This window comes from Oncorhynchus kisutch, linkage group LG17 (assembly GCF_002021735.2).
Source record: "Oncorhynchus kisutch isolate 150728-3 linkage group LG17, Okis_V2, whole genome shotgun sequence".
NCBI classification, from domain to species: Eukaryota; Metazoa; Chordata; class Actinopteri; order Salmoniformes; family Salmonidae; genus Oncorhynchus; species Oncorhynchus kisutch.
The window spans coordinates 11,850,373-11,871,683 of NC_034190.2; the positions used below are offsets into that span (position 1 = coordinate 11,850,373).

Sequence of the window (21,311 nt, forward strand, 5' to 3'; positions counted from 1 at the left end):
TTTTAGCAGGGAGTCCCATTGAGACCAAGGTCTCCTTTTCAAGGGAGCCCTGCATCTCAACAACTTAACCAACCACTAGGCAGGTCCCGGGTCAGTTTGTGCTGTATAGCCAACTGCTAAGGTTGTAAAGACCACTGATCTGGGACCAGGCTTATTTTGTTCACCTAACACCACCTTTGATCCGGGACCCATATTTCTAATAGAATACTTGTTAACACTTTGTATAACAGCACATAAAGCCGTGTGAGTGTATCTATAGTGTCTCATGATGCGCCCACAGTGCATTGTAACACTAGCTATAAGCAAGCATAGCATTAATAGTTATGATAACGGTACATGACATACACTGTGTTAGGGACTAGATCCCATCATTTACATTAGCTGTATAATAAAGCATAGATTACCCATCTATAAGCACATCAAACATGACTGTCTATTTTATAGCTTAATGTATTCACATTGTAATCTCTATCAAAAAAAGTTGAGTATCATGAAAGATATATGGTATAGTAGTGTAGTAGGAACGTAGATGCAGAAGGTCGTAACTCACCTCAATGTCTCTGAACTTGGTGATCTCCACGTACCCGGGTCGTCCTACGGTCAGCAGGAACAGCCGTCTCTGGGTCATGGCGATCTTGCCCACGCCGTGGCTGGTCTTGACCGAAGAGGACAGCTTGAAGACACACTCGTTAGCCTCCAGGTGCTCCAGGACTGAGGCCGGCAGGGCCACTTCCTGAGCCTCGGCCTCCGTCTCCTTCCAGAAGGTGTAGAACACTCGGAAGAGATCTGGGTCCACCTGTTTTTGCTGGCCTGCAGGGGGAGTCAAGCTTGGAGTCAAGCTTCAACAATTCCTGAAACTGCCATTTCTTTATTTACTTCAGCAATTTTGCAACCAATAGAGGGGCAGTTTAAACTTACTGTACTTCACAATGATTTCATAAAGTTGCCTCTGGTGGGATTCTAGGTGTTCCATTCAAAACAAAAGGCAATAGGTGCGCTAGCATGGAACAGAGAAGCTAGCGGGGCTGGGGGAGGAGTCACAGGAACAATAATACACAGCATTGTTTTGGTTGGCTGGTGAAGCAAGTCCATGGTGCGTGGGTTCACAGGGGCAAGAGACTAAACACACACAGCGTGACTCCTACTAAACACACACTCCACGTGCACAGCATGACTCCTACTAAACACACACACACTCCACGACTCCTACTAAACACACACACACTCCACGACTCCTACTAAACACACACACACACTCCACGACTCCTACTAAACACACACACACACTCCACGACTCCTACTAAACACACACACACACTCCACGGCTCCTACTAAACACACACACACACTCCACGGCTCCTACTAAACACACACACTCCACGGCTCCTACTAAACACACACACACACTCCACGGCTCCTACTAAACACACACACACACTCCACGGCTCCTACTAAACACACACACACACTCCACGGCTCCTACTAAACACACACACACACTCCACGGCTCCTACTAAACACACACACTCCACGGCTCCTACTAAACACACACACTCCACGGCTCCTACTAAACACACACACTCCACGGCTCCTACTAAACACACACACTCCACGGCTCCTACTAAACACACACACTCCACGGCTCCTACTAAACACACACACTCCACGGCTCCTACTAAACACACACACTCCACGGCTCCTACTAAACACACACACTCCACGGCTCCTACTAAACACACACACTCCACGGCTCCTACTAAACACACACACTCCACGGCTCCTACTAAACACACACACTCCACGGCTCCTACTAAACACACACACTCCACGGCTCCTACTAAACACACACACTCCACGGCTCCTACTAAACACACACTCCACGGCTCCTACTAAACACACACTCCACGACTCCTACTAAACACACACTCCACGACTCCTACTAAACACACACTCCACGACTCCTACTAAACACACACTCCACGACTCCTACTAAACACACACTCTACGACTCCTACTAAACACACACTCCACGACTCCTACTAAACACACACTCCACGACTCCTACTAAACACACACTCCACTTGCAGAGTATGACTCCTACTAAACACACACTCCACGTGCACAGTATGACTCCTACTAAACACACACTCCACGTGCACAGTATGACTCCTACTAAACACACACTCCACGTGCACAGTATGACTCCTACTAATTCTGATAGGGTGGGGGGGGGGGGGTATTCAGTGGTGGAAAAAGTACCCAACTTTCATGCTTGAGTAAAAGTAAAGATACCTTAATAGAAAACGACTTAAGTAAAAATGAAAGACCCCCAGTAAAATACTACTGGAGTAAAAGTCTAAAAGTATTTGGTTTTAGATATACTTAAGTACCAAAAGTAAAAGTAAAAATAATTTCAAATTCCTTATATTATGCAAATCAGACAGCGCAATGTTTTCTTGTTTTTTTAACTGACGGATAGCCAGGGGCACACTCCACCACTCCGACACTCCGACACTCCGACACTCCGACACTCCGACACTCCGACACTCCGACACTCCGACACTCCGACACTCCGACACTCCAACACTCCAACACCATTTACAAAATAAGCATGTGTTTAGTGAGTCAGTCAGATCAGAGGCAGTAGGGATGACCAGGGATGTTCTCTGTTTAGTGAGTCAGTCAGATCAGAGGCAGTAGGGATGACCAGGGATGTTCTGTGTTTAGTGAGTCAGTCAGATCAGAGGCAGTAGGGATGACCAGGGATGTTCTCTGTTTAGTGAGTCAGTCAGATCAGAGGCAGTAGGGATGACCAGGGATGTTCTCTGTTTAGTGAGTCAGTCAGATCAGAGGCAGTAGGGATGACCAGGGATGTTCTGTGTTTAGTGAGTCAGTCAGATCAGAGGCAGTAGGGATGACCAGGGATGTTCTCTGTTTAGTGAGTCAGTCAGATCAGAGGCAGTAGGGATGACCAGGGATGTTCTCTGTTTAGTGAGTCTGTCAGATCAGAGGCAGTAGGGATGACCAGGGATGTTCTCTGTTTAGTGAGTCAGTCAGATCAGAGGCAGTAGGGATGACCAGGGATGTTCTGTGTTTAGTGAGTCTGTCAGATCAGAGGCAGTAGGGATGACCAGGGATGTTCTGTGTTTAGTGAGTCTGTCAGATCAGAGGCAGTAGGGATGACCAGGGATGTTCTCTTGATAAGTGTGTGAATTGGATATTTTTCCTGTCCTGCTAAGCATTCAAAATGTAATGAGTACTTTTGGGTGTCAGGGAACATGAATGGAGTAGAAAGTACATAATTGTCTTTAGGAATGTAGCTAAGTAAAAGTTGTCCAAAATAACAAATGGTTGTCCATAATAATTACTTTACACCATTGGTAAGATTGAGGGAAATTAAGCAGATTCAATTGACAGATGAATTAGCGTGGCCATTCACTACAGGTATTAAGGTATTAACACATTAATCACAGGGACCAGAGTGATTACGGAGTGGAGGCTAAGCATTATCAACTGGAGTAGGTTCATGATGAGTCCCACACAACAAGGGGTTACCGTAAAAATCAAGACAGACATTAAAACACATACCTTGGTGAAGACACCCTCCACCAAGAAAGAGACAACCCTCTCTCCTTTATCATTTCTCATCTTTAAGTCTGTGTGACTTCCTTACCCACAGTGAGAGCCTCAAACAGCCGGTGAATGGTCCCCTGGTCCTTGACAATCCCAGACTCCTGCACGTGCCTCACAAAGTCCTCCAACTGCATGTGCTTTTTCGGCAGCTGGAACCGCTTGACAGCTTCGTCGTCATGGCACGTCCGCTCCCTCTCGTGGTCCTTCTTCACCCGACTAATCAGGCGTTTGATCTCGGTTCGGCGGTTAGCTTGTGCCCGTTCCCCATCCTGTAGAGAGTCCACCAGGGCGTTGACCAGCTCGCCAGGGAAGATGTCCGTGTCCGTCTTGTAAAGGTTCTGAAAGTCTTCCAGTGCGTCCAGACGTTTACCGGCCACTGTGTTGACAAAGCCCCGGAGGTAGTGATAGCAGGCCAGGAGAGAGGAGTCCTCGAAGGCCACCCCGCTGATGGCCTTGTCCAGGAGGGTGATCATCTCCTGGTAGTAATTCTGGACATAGTGGTAGGCCAGCGGTGGAGGGAACTCAGGAAGCTTGAAGCATCTCACTGGCTTCTGGGGAGACTTCAGACCTATTAGGGTTCGATCACAAAAGTTGAAAGAACTGTGAACAGCATTTTGTTTAGAGGAAACCTTAAAGCAGTTGGCCAATCGTCCTTGGTTGGTTCTTATAAGGTGGCAAACTCAATAGTAGTGGTCAACTACAACAGGGTTTCTCAACTTAGGTTCTGGGGAATACCCCATGTGTGCAGGTCTTCACCGCAACCACTAAACACTCATCCTAAAACCACTCAATGTTCAGAAATCACAAAAGTTAACTATTAGCGTCGACAAGTACCGCACACCTGGACCTACAAACTACCGCTGTTCACCTGAACCTACAAACTACCGCTGTCCAACTGAACCTACAAACTACCGCTGTCCAACTGAACCTACAAACTACCGCTGTCCACCTGAACCTACAAACTACCGCTGTCCACCTACACCTACAAACTACCGCTGTCCACCTACACCTACAAACTACCGCTGTACACCTACACCTACAAACTACCGCTGTCCACCTACACCTACAAACTACCGCTGTCCACCTACACCTACAAACTACCTCTGTCCACCTACCACTGTCCACCTAAACCTACAAACTACCTCTGTCCACCTACCGCTGTCCACCTGAACCTACAAACTACCGCTGTCCACCTACCACTGTCCACCTGTATCTTCTTGAGGGAGTTCTGCATGAGGGGTCCCACCAGGGCGCCCACACCCTCCCCCAGGTTGGGCAGGCTGGCCCCCAGCCTCTTGCTGAGCCGGCTCTCTGGGATGGTGTATTTACGGGCCATCTCCTGCATGGTGGGCCGCCGCGGAGACTCTGTCATGGACTTCAGCCTGGGGAAGAGGACAGAGGTGTAGGGAGAAGTTTCCCCTAGTTGCTGATCTTGGGTCAGTTTAACATTTCCCCCACTAATGGTTAAGGTTAGGATTGGGGGATGGGAAGCCAATCCTAGATCTGTACCAAGGGGAAAGTTCACCTTGGATTTAGGATAGACATCAGGGGAAAGGCTGTGCTTATACCAGGAAGGGACCAACTTGGGATATGTGTATGAAGATACAGTACAGCAGTGTTTCCATTCCTGGTCCTCAGTACCCAAACGGGTGCCCTTTTCTTTTTTGCCTGCAGCACTTAACACCCCTGATTCTAGTTAAAGGATTGCTGATGAAACCAAACTAAAACCCTACTGAAACCCATTGCATTTGCAATAAAGGTCAAAATAAGCGTTTACTAGTTTAAAGGTCAATATTTATGTTAAACTCTTATCTTTCTTTCTCACCTGTACGTTTCTGTCCGAGTGCTCAGCTCCATCCGTGTGAACGCGTCCATCTTCCTGTTCAGACGATCCCGTAGGAACGAGTGGAAGATGTGTGTGTCCAACACCTGCAAAGATGACAAAATACACTACGGTCACGATCAATTGGATCACAAGCTGGACAGGAAAATGTCCTTAATATTGTAGGTTGAAAGAGATGTACGTGTTATTGAACAGGCTCTAGTTGTACCTTCTTGAAAAATGGCTGGTCTGCTGGTTCTCTAGACCTGAAGAACTCTTCACTGTTGAAGACTCTGTGCTCATAGTTGAGGTGATGGTGGACTTCTCTGTGGTGGTGGTTGGTGGGGGGGTGAGGTTGAGAGTAATAGTCATTGGATTAAGCTTGCCTGTCCTGATATTGAACAGGAAATTGAAGTTGTATTGGTTGTCATAAAGCAGGATTTTGATTCACGCTTCAACGTTTATTCACCGTGGGCCCAGGATACAACCGGTGTAAAACAGTGCAGTGAAATTCTTACCGAGAGCTCTTTCCCAACAGTAAAGTGATAATAATGTAGACAATAATAGAAAATAGATTATTATTATTATTTTACAATTTAATAGGATAACTAACAGCGTTGTTCACATTTCTAAATAAATAATAATAATAAATCCATATCCATTTGATAAATCCATATCCATTTGATAAATCACCAAGCTTTGCTTATATGAGAAATAGGCATCTTTGGTCCAACCCAATACGTATTAACTAGATACTGTATGCTCAGTTTGAGTCTCAACTATCATAGTAACATAAATAAATATAAATTAGATTATAATATTATAACAACTATGTGATATTATAATACTCATGTACATGTTTTGTCATAGTGAATGACAGTAAAACACAGTATAGCTAGCTGTCATATGATTTGATGTTAATTTCAGTTAGCCCAGAACTCAAAATGCAGCATCATTTGGTCAGATGCTCAGTAACCATTTATGTCTGCGTAGTCTGTCCACAAGAGATTGGTTTCATGCTGACCTGAAGATGTTGACGATGAGTTCCAGAGTGATGTTCTGGATGTGTGTGTTAAGTTTCCTCTGCCACTGCCTCCTCTGGGCCCTCTGGTCGTTGACGTCTGTACTGGACCCCAGGTGACACACGTCCAGGTCATAGTGCATCTGGAGACCCTCCGCCCTGCACACACACGTAAAAAATATTCAGAAAACATGTGAAACTCATATTGGCATAAAACCCCCTTCCCCTATTTATATCAATACATGTTGTTTGCAGAGCAGATGGACAGTAGCAATATGATCACATAGGACAGCAAACTAACTGGCTGCGTATAAACTGGCAACTCAATTCTGATCTTTAACCCAATTATTGGAAAATCACTTGATCTGATTGGTCAAAAGACCAATGTGTGTGTGTGTAAACGTAGCAATCGAGTGTCTTGTCGTCTAGGTCATATTCATTAGACACCAAACGTAAGAAAATAGAATGAAACAGGGAGGGACAGTCTGAACTTGTCCAATAAGAAATGTTTATTTCCTTTTTCCGTTGAAAAACATTTTGCTACGTCGTGCCCTAATGAACATGTCCCAGATCCTTTCCTGTCCTACCGTGTTAGAAAACACTCTCTGGCCGCCAGCGGGACGTCCGGCAGGTCAACCCCGTCGGACGAGGAAGACGACACGATGCCATCATCAATGTTAACCAGAATCAGATCATCTGTTTCCTGTGAGGACAGGGGAAAGTAAAACACAACACTCTGTCTCTCTTAGAGAACACGCTGTAATGGAGGAGAACAGACTAGGGTCAAGTCAGCTCTGTCTCTCTTAGAGAACACGCTGTAATGGAGGAGAACAACAGACTAGGGTCAAGTCAGCTCTGTCTCTCTTAGTGAACACGCTGTAATGGAGGAGAATAGACTAGGGTCAAGTCAGCTCTGTCTCTCTTAGAGAACACGCTGTAATGGAGGAGAACAACAGACTAGGGTCAAGTCAGCTCTGTCTCTCTTAGAGAACACGCTGTAATGGAGGAGAACAACAGACTAGGGTCAAGTCAGCTCTGTCTCTCTTAGAGAACACACTGTAATGGAGGAGAACAACAGACTAGGGTCAAGTCAGCTCTGTCTCTCTTAGAGAACACGCTGTAATGGAGGAGAACAACAGACTAGGGTCAAGTCAGCTCTGTCTCTCTTAGAGAACACTCTGTAATGGAGGAGAACAACAGACTAGGGTCAGGAAGGTCAGCTCTGTCCCTCTTAGAGAACACACTGTAATGGAGGAGAACAACAGACTAGGGTCAGGAAGGTCAGCTCTGTCTCTCTTAGAGAACACGCTGTAATGGAGGAGAACAACAGACTAGGGTCAAGTCAGCTCTGTCTCTCTTAGAGAACACTCTGTAATGGAGGAGAACAACAGACTAGGGTCAGGAAGGTCAGCTCTGTCCCTCTTAGAGAACACACTGTAATGGAGGAGAACAACAGACTAGGGTCAGGAAGGTCAGCTCTGTCTCTCTTAGAGAACACGCTGTAATGGAGGAGAACAACAGACTAGGGTCAAGTCAGGAAGGTCAGCTCTGTCTCTCTTAGAGAACACACTGTAATGGAGGAGAACAACAGACTAGGGTCAGGAAGGTCAGCTCAAATGAACTGGACATTCTGTTAACTTCTGTCCTGTATGTCAGTTAGGACATTGAACCACATGATCCTTTATACTATGTCAAAGTAAGTAGAAAATGCTGATAAATGATAAAGCCTGATAAATCAGTTTATTAAATGATAAATAAATCAGTGATACGAGGAACATTGTCAGACAGTGCTGGTGCTATTCTTATCGTGGATACCTCCTGTAGGGGTTCAGGTACCAGCCAATGAGAAGAGAAGTTCATTGTCCATTAAAACAGAAATGTGTCTTTATGCACAATCCAACCCCCCAAAACACACACAAACCCAGCAATGCAGCACTCCTGGAGCAATTAGAGATGGAAAAGTGCCTCGCTCAAGGGCACATTGGCAGGCGATGGTACCCAGGATGATCACAGCAACCCTCCGGTTGCCCGGCTGACTCTGGGATTCAAACCAGCAACCGCTAATCTAACAACTAAGCTATCTTCCGCCCCAGGAAGGGGTCACTATCACTATAACGGTCACTACCTGATCATGCTACAATATTCTATTCTAGCATGGCCATGTACGCTAGTGATATCCATCCTTACCGCGGCCACCTCTTCATAATGGTGCAGATGACAGCCCATGAGGTAGGCGGTGGGCGCCATGAGGAAGTCCAGCATCTGGCTTGAGAGGACGGGGACGAAGGGGTGCTGCCACACCAGGGGGTGGATGAAGAGCATCAGGCTCTCTGCCAGCAGGGTGAGCCGGGCCCAGTCACAGGAAAACAGCACCACCCTCTGCTCTGTCAGCAGGCTGGTAATGATCTGATGAGATTCAGACAGACAGACGGTAACGTTGATATCAGTCCTGGTTTCAAATACATGTGTATTTTATTATTTGTTATTTAAATACTTATTTTCGGTGTATTTAAGTATTTTCTAATAATGAGGCCCGAATCAACTATTGAAAGGATTTTCTAATTATTTCCTTATTTATAGGCCTACTATTTGAACGTTTTTTCCAAATACATTATTTTAAATGCCAAAACAAACCTGGTTCAAATTCCTGGGATTATTTAAGCATTTGTATTAATACTGTGTATTTAAGTATTTCCAAATATATTCCAATATTCAACTACCTGTGTTTTTTTTTTATAAAAATCTAAATAATTACTTCCAAATGTATTTGAAAGTACTTGAAATATCCTAAATCGTATTTGAACCCAGGTCTGATTGATATAGACATGTCTTTTACCATTCCAAACAGATGAACAGAAACATACTGTACATTTGCACATTATCACATTCCCACAGTCTTTTAGTCTCTTTAATTGCATTGAAAGAAAATATAATGTAGTGGGTTAGGCAGTATAATCCGGCTGTCTGTCCTCACTTGGAGGAGCTGTCGGGGTCTAAAGCACAGGAAAGGCAGATGGAGGTCGAGGTCAACAGCTGGCCGGTCCTTATCCTCCCGGGAGGGAAGCCCAATCTGGAGAGGCCTCAGACTAAACACCTGGGACAGAACAGGTAGAGGAACACAGATAGTTAAATTACACTATTTGAATGTTAGTCACTTAACAATACAACACACTACATAAACATACAATAGACTGGGTGGAGCAGAGAGATTGGCAAAATGCCCACGATTGGTTTTACAGTTTATCCTTAACATGATCTCTACTGTTAAATAATGCCAGTAAATCATAGAGAGGGACAAATGGCTCACCACATGCAGTTGCCCAGGTGGAGGTATGGGCACCAGCGCCAGCTTGGCTGAAAACTCCTTCACCCTCTCCTCAAAGTCCCCCATCCAGCTGGGCTTGAGCTGGGACAAGAGACTGAGCACACACCCGTTAGATGGACACCATGCAGTCAAAACACAACATACAGGTCAATAGGTGTCTAAGATGAACTGAACTGATCCCTTTATAACAACGGCCCACATCTGGCTGTATTTACTGTGATAACCTGTAGTCTACTGTTTTGTATTCTCGTTCGGTATTTACTTAAAACACGAAAACCTAGAGGAATGAGAGGATGGTAGGAGGATGGTGAATTGTTCTCACCATGACAGGCAGTCCCTGAGAGCGTTGTAGTAAGGGTATTTAGAGATGACACAGATGCCGTACGCCGTGTAGAGACGGGACGACTTGGAGGACAACCGGTAGCCATTTTGGTGCCCACCATCCTGAGAGAACTGGGACCCAAGCAGACAACCAATCAGAGAGCAATGTTTTACATAGTGACCAATGACCTGATGTGAACAGTAATTGAAATGACTGTTCATGCAGCTGTAGACTGTATTTATATTCCATTTGTCCTTCTACTTTCCCATAGCAGCAAATGTAAAAGTCTACAAATGTATTTAAAAAGAACATGGACCTAAAAGGGCCAATGTTCAAAATAAATCTTTGTTTTGCTGATGAACATGCTTATATCCATCCATCTGTCTTCAAATTATAAACCACTCTTTATTGAAGAAGGTAAAGCATTCCAGTGGGCATGGATAAAGCTCAGCCGGTAAGCCATCCCACCTGTATAGGTCTGTAGTACTGCACCACTACAGCATGTGTCCTGTTCCCGAAGACATCAGTAAACACCAGGTAATGGTACGAGTCTTCTCTCTGCTCACTGGCTATCTGAAGACCCCCTGGCCAATGGAAGAAAGCAGACACAAGACCTCATATAAGAGGAATTATAAACTGGGTGGTTCAAGCCCTGAATGCTGATTGGCCGAGTGCCGTGGTATATCAGACCGTATACCACGGGTATAACAAAACATTTGTTTTTACTGCTCTAATTACGTTGATAACCAGATTATAAAATCAATAAGGCACCTCTGGGGTTTGTGCTATATGGCCAATATACCACAGCTAAGGGCTGTGTCCAGGCACTCCGCGTTGCGTCGTGCTTAAGAACAACCCCTAGCAGTGGTATATTGGCCATATTCCACACCAAATGACAAATCTGGAGTTATGAACATACTCCTTTGAGCATTAATATGTAGCGCTATGGTGTAGTGTGTGTGTGACTAGCCGAAATCACCACGCTGTGTCACCTGGAAAGCAGAGCTGAGGCAGGGCGATGAGGTCCAGGTCCTTGGGGACACTGATGTCCTCTGTGGTGCCACCCCATCCATCGCTACCCTTGGCTGCCTCTCCATTAGCCGTACCAGGCCTCCCCCTCTTCTTCTTGATGAAGGAGCGCCTCCTCTGGATCCTGGTGAAGGCCGGGGCGTGATCCTGACCCTTGGTCTCGCTACTCACACTCTCTTTGGTCACAAAGGGTGGGGCGTGCACCTGCAGTACCTCCGTCTCCAACAGGGGGAGCTCTTTGATTTTACCCTGCTGGTGTGACTGGTAGGAAGAGGAAACATTACATGATATCATATACAGGCCCACATGTGATGCGTATGACTATGTGTCATATGATTGATACGATGTGGTGGAAGCCTAAGCCCACGAAAATCTATGTGTAGCAAAACCATACAGTGTAGTGAATCTGCACATTTCTGGTAAAGAATCCAAGATGGCGTAGCAGTAAGTCGTCCTGTCGTGTCGTGTCCCTGTGTCCCTGTATATTTTGTTTATATTTTGTTTATTTTTCGTTTTTTTACATATTTTTCGTTTTTTACATAGCTATCCCTTTAAAAACATTTTGCTAAACCTAAGCTTCCAAATACGCTGGATCTTCACAACTAGCTATCCAGCTAAACCGCAACCCTGGACGATTACCCCTGGCTAGCGTTTCCACCCACTTAGCTTGAAGCTAGCCCGGCCTGCGCTACCACCGTAGCATACTCCTGAGCTACAATACCCGGGCCCACGACCGGTCTATCGATGTCACCGCATGAAGAGGAATAAACAGACTCACCCCATCGCGACGTCCCCCAAAGGCTAACTCTCTAGCCCTCGCTATCTCCCTGCTTGCTAATTCGGCCTGCTAACTGCTAGCTTGTCCAGCTCCGGTCCGCTAACTGCTACCTTGTCTAGCCCGGGCCTACAAACTGTTAGCTTGTTAGCACAGGCCTGCTAACCGCCTGAATCCCCGCGTCCCAAACGCCCTCCGGACCCATATTTACTTTCTATCTCTTTTGACTTTTAATTTGTTTATACCTTCCGGAAACCTGCCTCACCCAATGTGATACGGAATCGCTATTATTTTTTATTTATTTTTAGAACACACTCAAGAACCTCCAGAAGCTAACCAGCTAACTAGCTACAAGCTATTTAGTCATTGTTCGTTTTTTTAACCTGGATAACACTCGCCAGTCCAGCTTCCCTTCCCCATCCACCGCTGCCCCCTGGACACTGATCTCTTGGCTACATAGCTGATGCACGCTGGACTGTCCATAAATCACGGTACTCCATTCTGCTTGTTTGTTTTATCTGTTGGCCCCGTTGCCTAGTCTACGCCATTTTACCTGCTGTTGTTGTGCTAGCTGATTAGCTGTTGTCTCACCTACTGTTTTAGCTAGCTTTCCCAATTCAACACCTGTGATTACTGTATGCCTCGCTGTATGTCTCTCTCAAATGTCAATATGCCTTGTATACTGTTGTTCAGGTTAGTTATCATTGTTTTAGTCCACAATGGAGCCCCTAGTTCCACTCTTCATACCCCTGATAACTCCTTTGTCCCACCTCCCACACATGCGGTGACCTCACCCATTACTACCAGCATGTCCAGAGATACAACCTCTCTCATCATCACCCAGTGCCTGGGCTTACCTCCGCTGTACCCGCACCCCACCATACCCCTGTCTGCGCATTATGCCCTGAATATATTCTACCATGCCCAGAAACCTGCTCCTCTTATTCTCTGTCCCCAACGCTCTAGGCGACCAGTTTTGATAGCCTTTAGCCGCACCCTCATACTACTCCTTCTCTGTTCCGCGGGTGATGTGGAGGTAAACCCAGGCCCTGCATGTCCCCAGGCACCCTCATTTGTTGACTTCTGTGTTCGAAAAAGCCTTGGTTTCATGCATGTCAACATCAGAAGCCTCCTCCCTAAGTTTGTCTTACTCACTGCTTTAGCACACTCTGCTAACCCTGATGTCCTTGCTGTGTCTGAATCCTGGCTCAGGAAGGCCACCAAAAATTCAGAGATTTCCATACCCAACTATAACATCTTCCGTCAAGATAGAACTGCCAAAGGGGGAGGAGTTGCAGTTTACTGCAGAGATGGCCTGCAAAGTAATGTCATACTTTCCAGGTCCATACCCAAACAGTTCGAACTACTAATTTTGAAAATTACTCTCTCCAGAAATAAGTCTCTCACGGTTGCCGCCTGCTACCGACCCCCCTCAGCTCCCAGCTGTGCCCTGGACACCATTTGTGAATTGATCGCCCCCCATCTAGCTTCAGAGTTTGTTCTGTTAGGTGACCTAAACTGGGATATGCTTAACACCCCGCCAGTCCTACAATCTAAGCTAGATGCCCTCAATCTCACACAAATCATCAAGGAACCCACCAGGTACAACCCTAACTCTGTAAACAAGGGCACCCTCATAGACGTCATCCTGACCAACTGGCCCTCCAAATACACCTCCGCTGTCTTCAACCAGGATCTCAGCGATCACTGCCTCATTGCCTGTATCCGCTACGGAGCCGCAGTCAAACGACCACCCCTCATCACTGTCAAGCGCTCCCTAAAACACTTCTGTGAGCAGGCCTTTCTAATCGACCTGGCCCGGGTATCCTGGAAGGACATTGACCTCATCCCGTCAGTTGAGGATGCCTGGTCATTCTTTAAAAGTAACTTCCTCACCATTTTAGATAAGCATGCTCCGTTCAAAAAATGCAGAACTAAGAACAGATACAGCCCTTGGTTCACCCCAGACCTGACTGCCCTCGACCAGCACAAAAACATCCTGTGGCGGACTGCAATAGCATCGAATAGTCCCCGTGATATGCAACTGTTCAGGGAAGTCCGGAACCAATACACGCAGTCAGTCAGGAAAGCTAAGGCCAGCTTCTTCAGGCAGAAGTTTGCATCCTGTAGCTCCAACTCCAAAAAGTTCTGGGACACTGTGAAGTCCATGGAGAACAAGAGCACCTCCTCCCAGCTGCCCACTGCACTGAGGCTAGGTAACACGGTCACCACTGATAAATCCATGATTATCGAAAACTTCAATAAGCATTTCTCAACGGCTGGCCATGCCTTCCGCCTGGCTACTTCAACCTCGGCCAACAGCTCCGCCCCCCCCGCAGCTCCTCGCCCAAGCCTCTCCAGGTTCTCCTTTACCCAAATCCAGATAGCAGATGTTCTGAAAGAGCTGCAAAACCTGGACCCGTACAAATCAGCTGGGCTTGACAATCTGGACCCTCTATTTCTGAAACTATCTGCCACCATTGTCGCAACCCCTATTACCAGCCTGTTCAACCTCTCTTTCATCTCGTCTGAGATCCCCAAGGATTGGAAAGCTGCCGCAGTCATCCCCCTCTTCAAAGGGGGAGACACCCTGGACCCAAACTGTTACAGACCTATATCCATCCTGCCCTGCCTATCCAAGGTCTTCGAAAGCCAAGTCAACAAACAGGTCACTGACCATCTCGAATCCCACCGTACCTTCTCCGCTGTGCAATCTGGTTTCCGAGCCGGTCATGGGTGCACCTCAGCCACACTCAAGGTACTAAACGACATCATAACCGCCATCGATAAAAGACAGTACTGTGCAGCCGTCTTCATCGACCTCGCCAAGGCTTTCGACTCTGTCAATCACCATATTCTTATCGGCAGACTCAGTAGCCTCGGTTTTTCGGATGACTGCCTTGCCTGGTTCACCAATTACTTTGCAGACAGAGTTCAGTGTGTCAAATCGGAGGGCATGCTGTCCGGTCCTCTGGCAGTCTCTATGGGGGTGCCACAGGGTTCAATTCTCGGGCCGACTCTTTTCTCTGTGTATATCAATGATGTTGCTCTTGCTGCGGGCGATTCCCTGATCCACCTCTACGCAGACGACACCATTCTATATACTTTCGGCCCGTCTCTGGACACTGTGCTATCTAACCTCCAAACAAGCTTCAATGCCATACAACACTCCTTCCGTGGCCTCCAACTGCTCTTAAACGCTAGTAAGACCAAATGCATGCTTTTCAACCGGTCGCTGCCTGCACCTGCATGCCCGACTAGCATCACCACCCTGGATGGTTCCGACCTAGAATATGTGGACGTCTATAAGTACCTAGGTGTCTGGCTAGACCGCAAACTCTCCTTCCAGACTCATATCAAACATCTCCAATCGAAAATCAAATCAAGAGTCGGCTTTCTATTCCGCAACAAAGCCTCCTTCACTCAAGCCGCCAAGCTTACCCTAGTAAAACTGACTATCCTACCGATCCTCGACTTCGGCGATGTCATCTACAAAATGGCTTCCAACACTCTACTCAGCAAACTGGATGCAGTCTATCACAGTGCCATCCGTTTTGTCACTAAAGCACCTTATACTACCCACCACTGCGACTTGTATGCTCTAGTCGGCTGGCCCTCGCTACATATTCGTCGCCAGACCCACTGGCTCCAGGTCATCTACAAGTCTATGCTAGGTAAAGCTCCGCCTTATCTCAGCTCACTGGTCACGATGGCAACACCCATCCGTAGCACGCGCTCCAGCAGGTGTATCTCACTGATCATCCCTAAAGCCAACACCTCATTTGGCCGCCTTTCGTTCCAGTACTCTGCTGCCTGTGACTGGAACGAATTGCAAAAATCGCTGAAGTTGGAGACTTTTATCTCCCTCACCAACTTCAAACATCAGCTATCTGAGCAGCTAACCGATCGCTGCAGCTGTACATAGTCTATTGGTAAATAGCCCACCCTTTTCACCTACCTCATCCCCGTACTGTTTCTATTTATTTACTTTTCTGCTCTTCTGCACACCAATATCTCTACCTGTACATGACCATCTGATCTTTTATCACTCCAGTGTTAATCTGCAAAATTGTAATTATTTGCCTACCTCCTCATGCCTTTTGCACACATTGTATATAGACCCCCCCTTCGTTTTCTACTGTGTTATTGACTTGTTAATTGTTTACTCCATGTGTAACTCTTTGTTGTATGCTCACACTGCTATGCTTTATCTTGGCCAGGTCGCAGTTGCAAATGAGAACTTGTTCTCAACTAGCCTACCTGGTTAAATAAAGGTGTTCTCAACTAGCCTACCTGGTTAAATAAAGGTGTTCTCAACTAGCCTACCTGGTTAAATAAAGGTGAAAAAAAAAAAAAAAAAAAAAAAAAAAACATGATTTACTAAAGCTAGAAAGAGAGCAGGCAATGGGTTATTTTTATTTATTTATTTTTTATTTTACCTTTATTTAACCATGGCAAGTCAGTTAAGAACAAATTCTTATTTTCAATGACGGAACAGTGGGTTAACTGCCTGTTCAGGGGCAGAACGACAGATTTGTACCTTGTCAGCTCGTGGGTTTGAACTTGCAACCTTCCGGTTACTAGTCCAACGCTCTAACCACTAGGCTACCCTGCCGCTCCAAAACATATGCACGATTTGGAATCCGATCGCAGATTTGACAAGCAGAGAAGTAGGGGAGGATTTCATACCATAGAAACATTTTCTCTAACCTGTTGCGTTAGTGGTCAAAAGGGAAGTTGTTTGGGAGACGTTGGAAGAACACGATTGAGTCAGCAGTACCTACCTGATAGAGTTCCCTGAGTGTACTGCTGACTGCTCCAACCACCACACAAGCCTCCAGTAGTCCAGAGGGAACATCTGCCATCAGAGCCTAGACGACAGCAGAGCCAGCCGGACACCACTGACACACACACATGGCCATTGTCTTCTTTTCTGAGTCCAACAGGTGGCGTCACTCCTACGCAAAACTCCTCCTGTACGGCGTTAGTTCAAACAAATGTGGAATGAGTCGCACTGTCTGACGTAAGACAAATGGTGTTTGTCTACAGTCCATAGATCCAGAATAGAGTCAGAATGATAGGTCTCCTGCTTCTCCTCCTCTACCACTTTCTCCACTTCCACAGGACCCGTCTAGATCAGAATCACCTAGAGGAAAAGCCCATCTCAGTAGAATCATCTGAAACATGGCCTCAGGTCTAGGGAACGACAGATACAGACAGTCAGTTAGGTTAGTCATTCTATAAGTCACTAAGGCCTGATAGAAGTCAGCATATAGACCCTATAAACTAAGATCCTGCATGCCGGCCTGGTAATCATGAAAAACCCATCGCCACCAGATGTTGGGGCCTGATCACTCAGGCAGCTAACCAGAAACCGATCATTAACATGTTTAACATGAATCCCAAGCCCAGGGGAGGAAATCAAGTATCCGAAGTTACCGTAACTTATCTAAGTGAATCGTCAGGTTTTGACTTTAATTTTATTTTTTGGTCAACTGTAAAGCAGAAAAGGTACGATTTAAACCTCATATAAACCACGTACAACATGTTTTCTCCATAACGTATTACTTTGCCTGCATACTTTCCTGTTGTTGGCGATGGTAAAAACAACAACTAATCAAGCAGAGATAGGGCTTTACTGATGTAGGTTCCAGAAAGGAGCTGGTCTGGGAGGGAAGATTTCTACAGCGATAAGAGCTTTCTCTGAGTCTATTCTCAGAACAAGAATTAGACTGATGAGTTTCAGAAGAAAGCTCTTTGTTTCTGGCCCTTTTGAGCCTGTACACCAACCCAGTAAGGCTGATGCTCCAGATACTCAACTAGTCTAAAGAAGGCCAGTTTTATTGCTTCTTTAAATCAGGACAACAGTTTTCAGCTGTGCTAAAATAATTGCAAAAGGGTTTTCTAATGATCAATTAACCTTTTAAAATTATAAACTTGGAATAGCTAACACAGGAGTGATGATTGCTGATAACGGGCCTCTGTATGCCTATGTAGATATTCAGTCAAAAAAAATACAATAGTCATTTACAACATTAACAATGTCTACACTGTATTTCTGATTAATTTGATGTTTTATTGGACAAAAAAAATGATTTTCTTTCAGAAACAAGGACATTTCTACGTTTGAACGGTAGTGTATATAAAAGTATAACTAAAATATCATCTTTGCATAAGTATTTGTTTAGGCAAACCTAAATTAGTTCAGGAGTAAAATTTGACTTAACAAATCACATAATAAGTTACATGGACTCACTGTGTGAAATAATAGTTTTTTAAATTTTTTATGATGAACCCATCCTCTGTCCCCCATACAACATCTGTAAGGTTTCAGTCATGTACTGAATGTCAAGCACAGATGCAACTACAAAGACCAGGGAGCTTTTCGAAAGCCTCATAAAGAAGGGCAGTGATTGGTAGATGGGTAATAATAACCAATCAGACATTGAATCTCTCTTTAAGTATGGTCAAGTTAATAATTATGCTGTGGATTATGTATTAAACCAACCAGACAATAAAGATACAGTCGTCTTCCTGAACTGAGGGGCAGGACAGGAAGGAAACTGCTCAGGGATGTTACCATGAGGCCATTGGTGATTTTAAAACATTGTAGTGACTTCACAATAATAACATAAATGACAGACTGAAAAGAAGAATACAAATATGCATCTTGTATACAACAGGGCACTAATGTAATACTGCAAAAAAAACAAAGCAAAGATATGCACTTTTTGGCCTAGATGAAAAGCCTTATGTTTGGGGCAAATCCAACACAACACATCACCGAGTAGCTGACTCCTTATTTCCAAGAATGGTGGTGGCTGCATCCTGATATGGGTATGCTTGAAAAATCAGCAAATACAGTGGAGTTTTCAGGATGAAAAGAAATGGGATTTAGCTAAGCATTGGCAAAATCCTAGAGGAAACCTGAATCAGTCTGCTTAACACCAGAGACTGGAAGAGGAATTCACCTTTCAGCAGAATAACCTACAACACAAGGCCAAATCTACACTGGAGTTGCACATCAAGAACACAGTGAATGTTCCTGAGTGACCAAGTTTACTTAAATCTGCTTTAAAATATATGGCAAGACTTGAAAATGGCTGTCTAGACATGATCCCCAACATCTTTACAGAGAATTTAGCAAATAATAAATGGGCAAATATTGCACAAATCTGTGTGTGCAAAGCCCTTATAGACTCCCCAAGAAGACTCACAGCTGTAATCGATGGCAAAGGTGTTTCCAACATGTATTGACTCAGGGAGCTGAATACTTACGCCACGATTATATTTCAGCATATTTAATTTGTATTAATCTTTAAAATATGTTAGAATATTTCTTCCACTTTGACAGAGTATTCGGTGTAGATTGTTGACGAAAAAAATTACAATTAAATACATTTTAATCTCACTTTGTAACACAATAAAATGTAAAGAAATCCAAACATACTTCCGGAAGTTACCATGGATTACTTAGTGAGATTTATTTGCTTTGTTGACACAGTTTAGATATCATCCTGTCATAACTGCCATTTTGTCTGCATGCAGTGCTCATAGTCTTTATTTAACATGTAAATAATTATATTCCTAATACTACATTTGACCTATTTGGTCAAAAAGTTTAATTCAAAAGATAAGAACACAAGACACAACAAAGTCACCTAGAGTAAGTAGGATTGTGTGATTCATAAAGGCCAAGCAGTTTGTTTTTCTCCCCAAAAGGCACATCCGTTTCTTATCATCAGTGTAGCTGCAGTGGTGCTTACAGCAGGTCTATGAAATCCCTGCCCAACATTTTGGACCAATGAGTAGCCCAACCTTGTGTAATGGAAAACACTAGGAGTAATGTTATTCTCTCTCAAAATCCACAGTTGGGGGGGGGGGGGGGGGGGGACTTTAACAGTTCTGCCTGTACACAACTATTCAAGGTGCAGTTCAGAATAGCAATCCATCCAAATGTTTTGTACACAACTATTCAAGGTGCAGTTCAGAATAGCAATCCATCCAAATGTTTTGTACACAACTATTCAAGGTGCAGTTCAGAATAGCAATCCATCCAAATGTTTTGTACACAACTATTCAAGGTGCAGTTCAGAATAGCAATCCATCCAAATGTTACAGTAACTCCGCAACAATGGCAGAGTGAACAGAATACAAATATAGAAATATTCCAAAACATGCATCTTGAATACATAGAGAGGATGTTGAAAAGACACGTGCACTGTTACTACACTACATGACACCAACGATGGGTTTTAAAATGTGATTTTCCAGAAATAAACGAGTCGATGAAACCACAGACATCTAGTCTGTACTCTGCTCTGGCAGAACCCCGTCCTCCGGGTCATTCTAGTTCTAAATCTCAGGTACGTCGCAAGTCTGTGCCTCATGGATCTTATTGATAGGGTGCCATTTATAGTCTAACGACAGGTAGACTGATCTTTGTCCTAATCTACAAACGCATGGTGACTTCTCATTTAAACTACAGAACACAAAAGAGGAAAAGTGATGACAGTATAGGTAGGGGACAGCGTCAGCTGTATTCAGTTTTGACACGGTCTTGACACTTTAAAATGGCATTGTTGTGACAAGAAGGTTTGCATCTTAAATTTTAAAAAAGTGGTCCGATTTTTTTCAACCTGACATATAGCTAGCTCTCTTATGACACTTTTAGAAAATACAAGACATCACCAACCTCTATTCAATCGGCTATTTTCCATCAGGTACCTTCGTTGGTGAAATAATGAAGGCGTCAAATGTAACTTTATTGTCGATAAAGCGCACACGAAGCTCCACACAGTACCCGGCTGACCTGACCCAAACACTCCACTCACCGGATAAGACCAGAGCAGTGGAGCAAATGCCACATTTCAACCGTTGTCGGCTCCATACAACTTCCTGGTAAAAAGGCGGCTCATAGCCTACACAGATTCAAATTAGATTCAGGACTAAAAAGAATCAGACGCAGATAACTCCTTAAAACTATATTAGTTAAACTGTATTGCGATTCAATTAAGATTTATATTGTCGCCTACAACTACAATCATGTTACAAATAAAACGACTATAAATGTATAGTACTGCTGGTTACAATATGTAGTTAAATGCTGCCATCCAGCGGCTGAGAGAAACATCCATGAAACCCAGAACCCTTTCCAGGGGTGAGAAATGTAACGCGAGAAGAACACCACGAGGTGGGAACATTGTATAAGAGACTGTTGTCAACATTCCCAGACGAGTGGCCCTTTTTGTGCACAAGGTCTCATTTGTGCATTATGTTTAGATCATGTCCAAGACACAGTGGGAGTATGGTACTTAAGTAAAATACTTAAAAGTACTAATTAAGTATTTGGGGGGGGGGGGGGGGGGGGGGGTCTGTAGTTAA

At 44.7% G+C, this 21,311-nt stretch overlaps 1 protein-coding gene across 2 annotated transcripts in view; it reads right to left on the bottom strand.

Annotated features, from left to right (window-relative positions):
- LOC109907172 (DENN domain-containing protein 3) overlaps window positions 1–20,952 on the bottom strand; it is a 51,402-nt gene extending 30,450 nt beyond the window's left edge. The window contains exons 1-15 of one of the 2 annotated variants that reach the window (XM_020504980.2): window positions 20,623–20,952; window positions 16,712–17,123; window positions 11,116–11,413; window positions 10,592–10,707; window positions 10,124–10,254; window positions 9,784–9,895; window positions 9,451–9,570; window positions 8,664–8,882; window positions 7,064–7,179; window positions 6,480–6,635; window positions 5,685–5,781; window positions 5,459–5,562; window positions 4,831–5,015; window positions 3,674–4,201; window positions 551–810 (exon numbers count right to left, since the gene is read on the bottom strand). In XM_020504980.2, the coding sequence (XP_020360569.1) occupies window positions 551–810; window positions 3,674–4,201; window positions 4,831–5,015; window positions 5,459–5,562; window positions 5,685–5,781; window positions 6,480–6,635; window positions 7,064–7,179; window positions 8,664–8,882; window positions 9,451–9,570; window positions 9,784–9,895; window positions 10,124–10,254; window positions 10,592–10,707; window positions 11,116–11,413; window positions 16,712–16,792 (2,523 nt within the window). In that variant the 5' untranslated portion in view covers window positions 16,793–17,123; window positions 20,623–20,952. The remainder of the gene's footprint in view (window positions 1–550; window positions 811–3,673; window positions 4,202–4,830; window positions 5,016–5,458; window positions 5,563–5,684; window positions 5,782–6,479; window positions 6,636–7,063; window positions 7,180–8,663; window positions 8,883–9,450; window positions 9,571–9,783; window positions 9,896–10,123; window positions 10,255–10,591; window positions 10,708–11,115; window positions 11,414–16,711; window positions 17,124–20,622) is intronic. The other variant, XM_031795116.1, reaches the window with a different exon arrangement.
- Window positions 20,953–21,311: the final 359 nt, after the last annotated feature.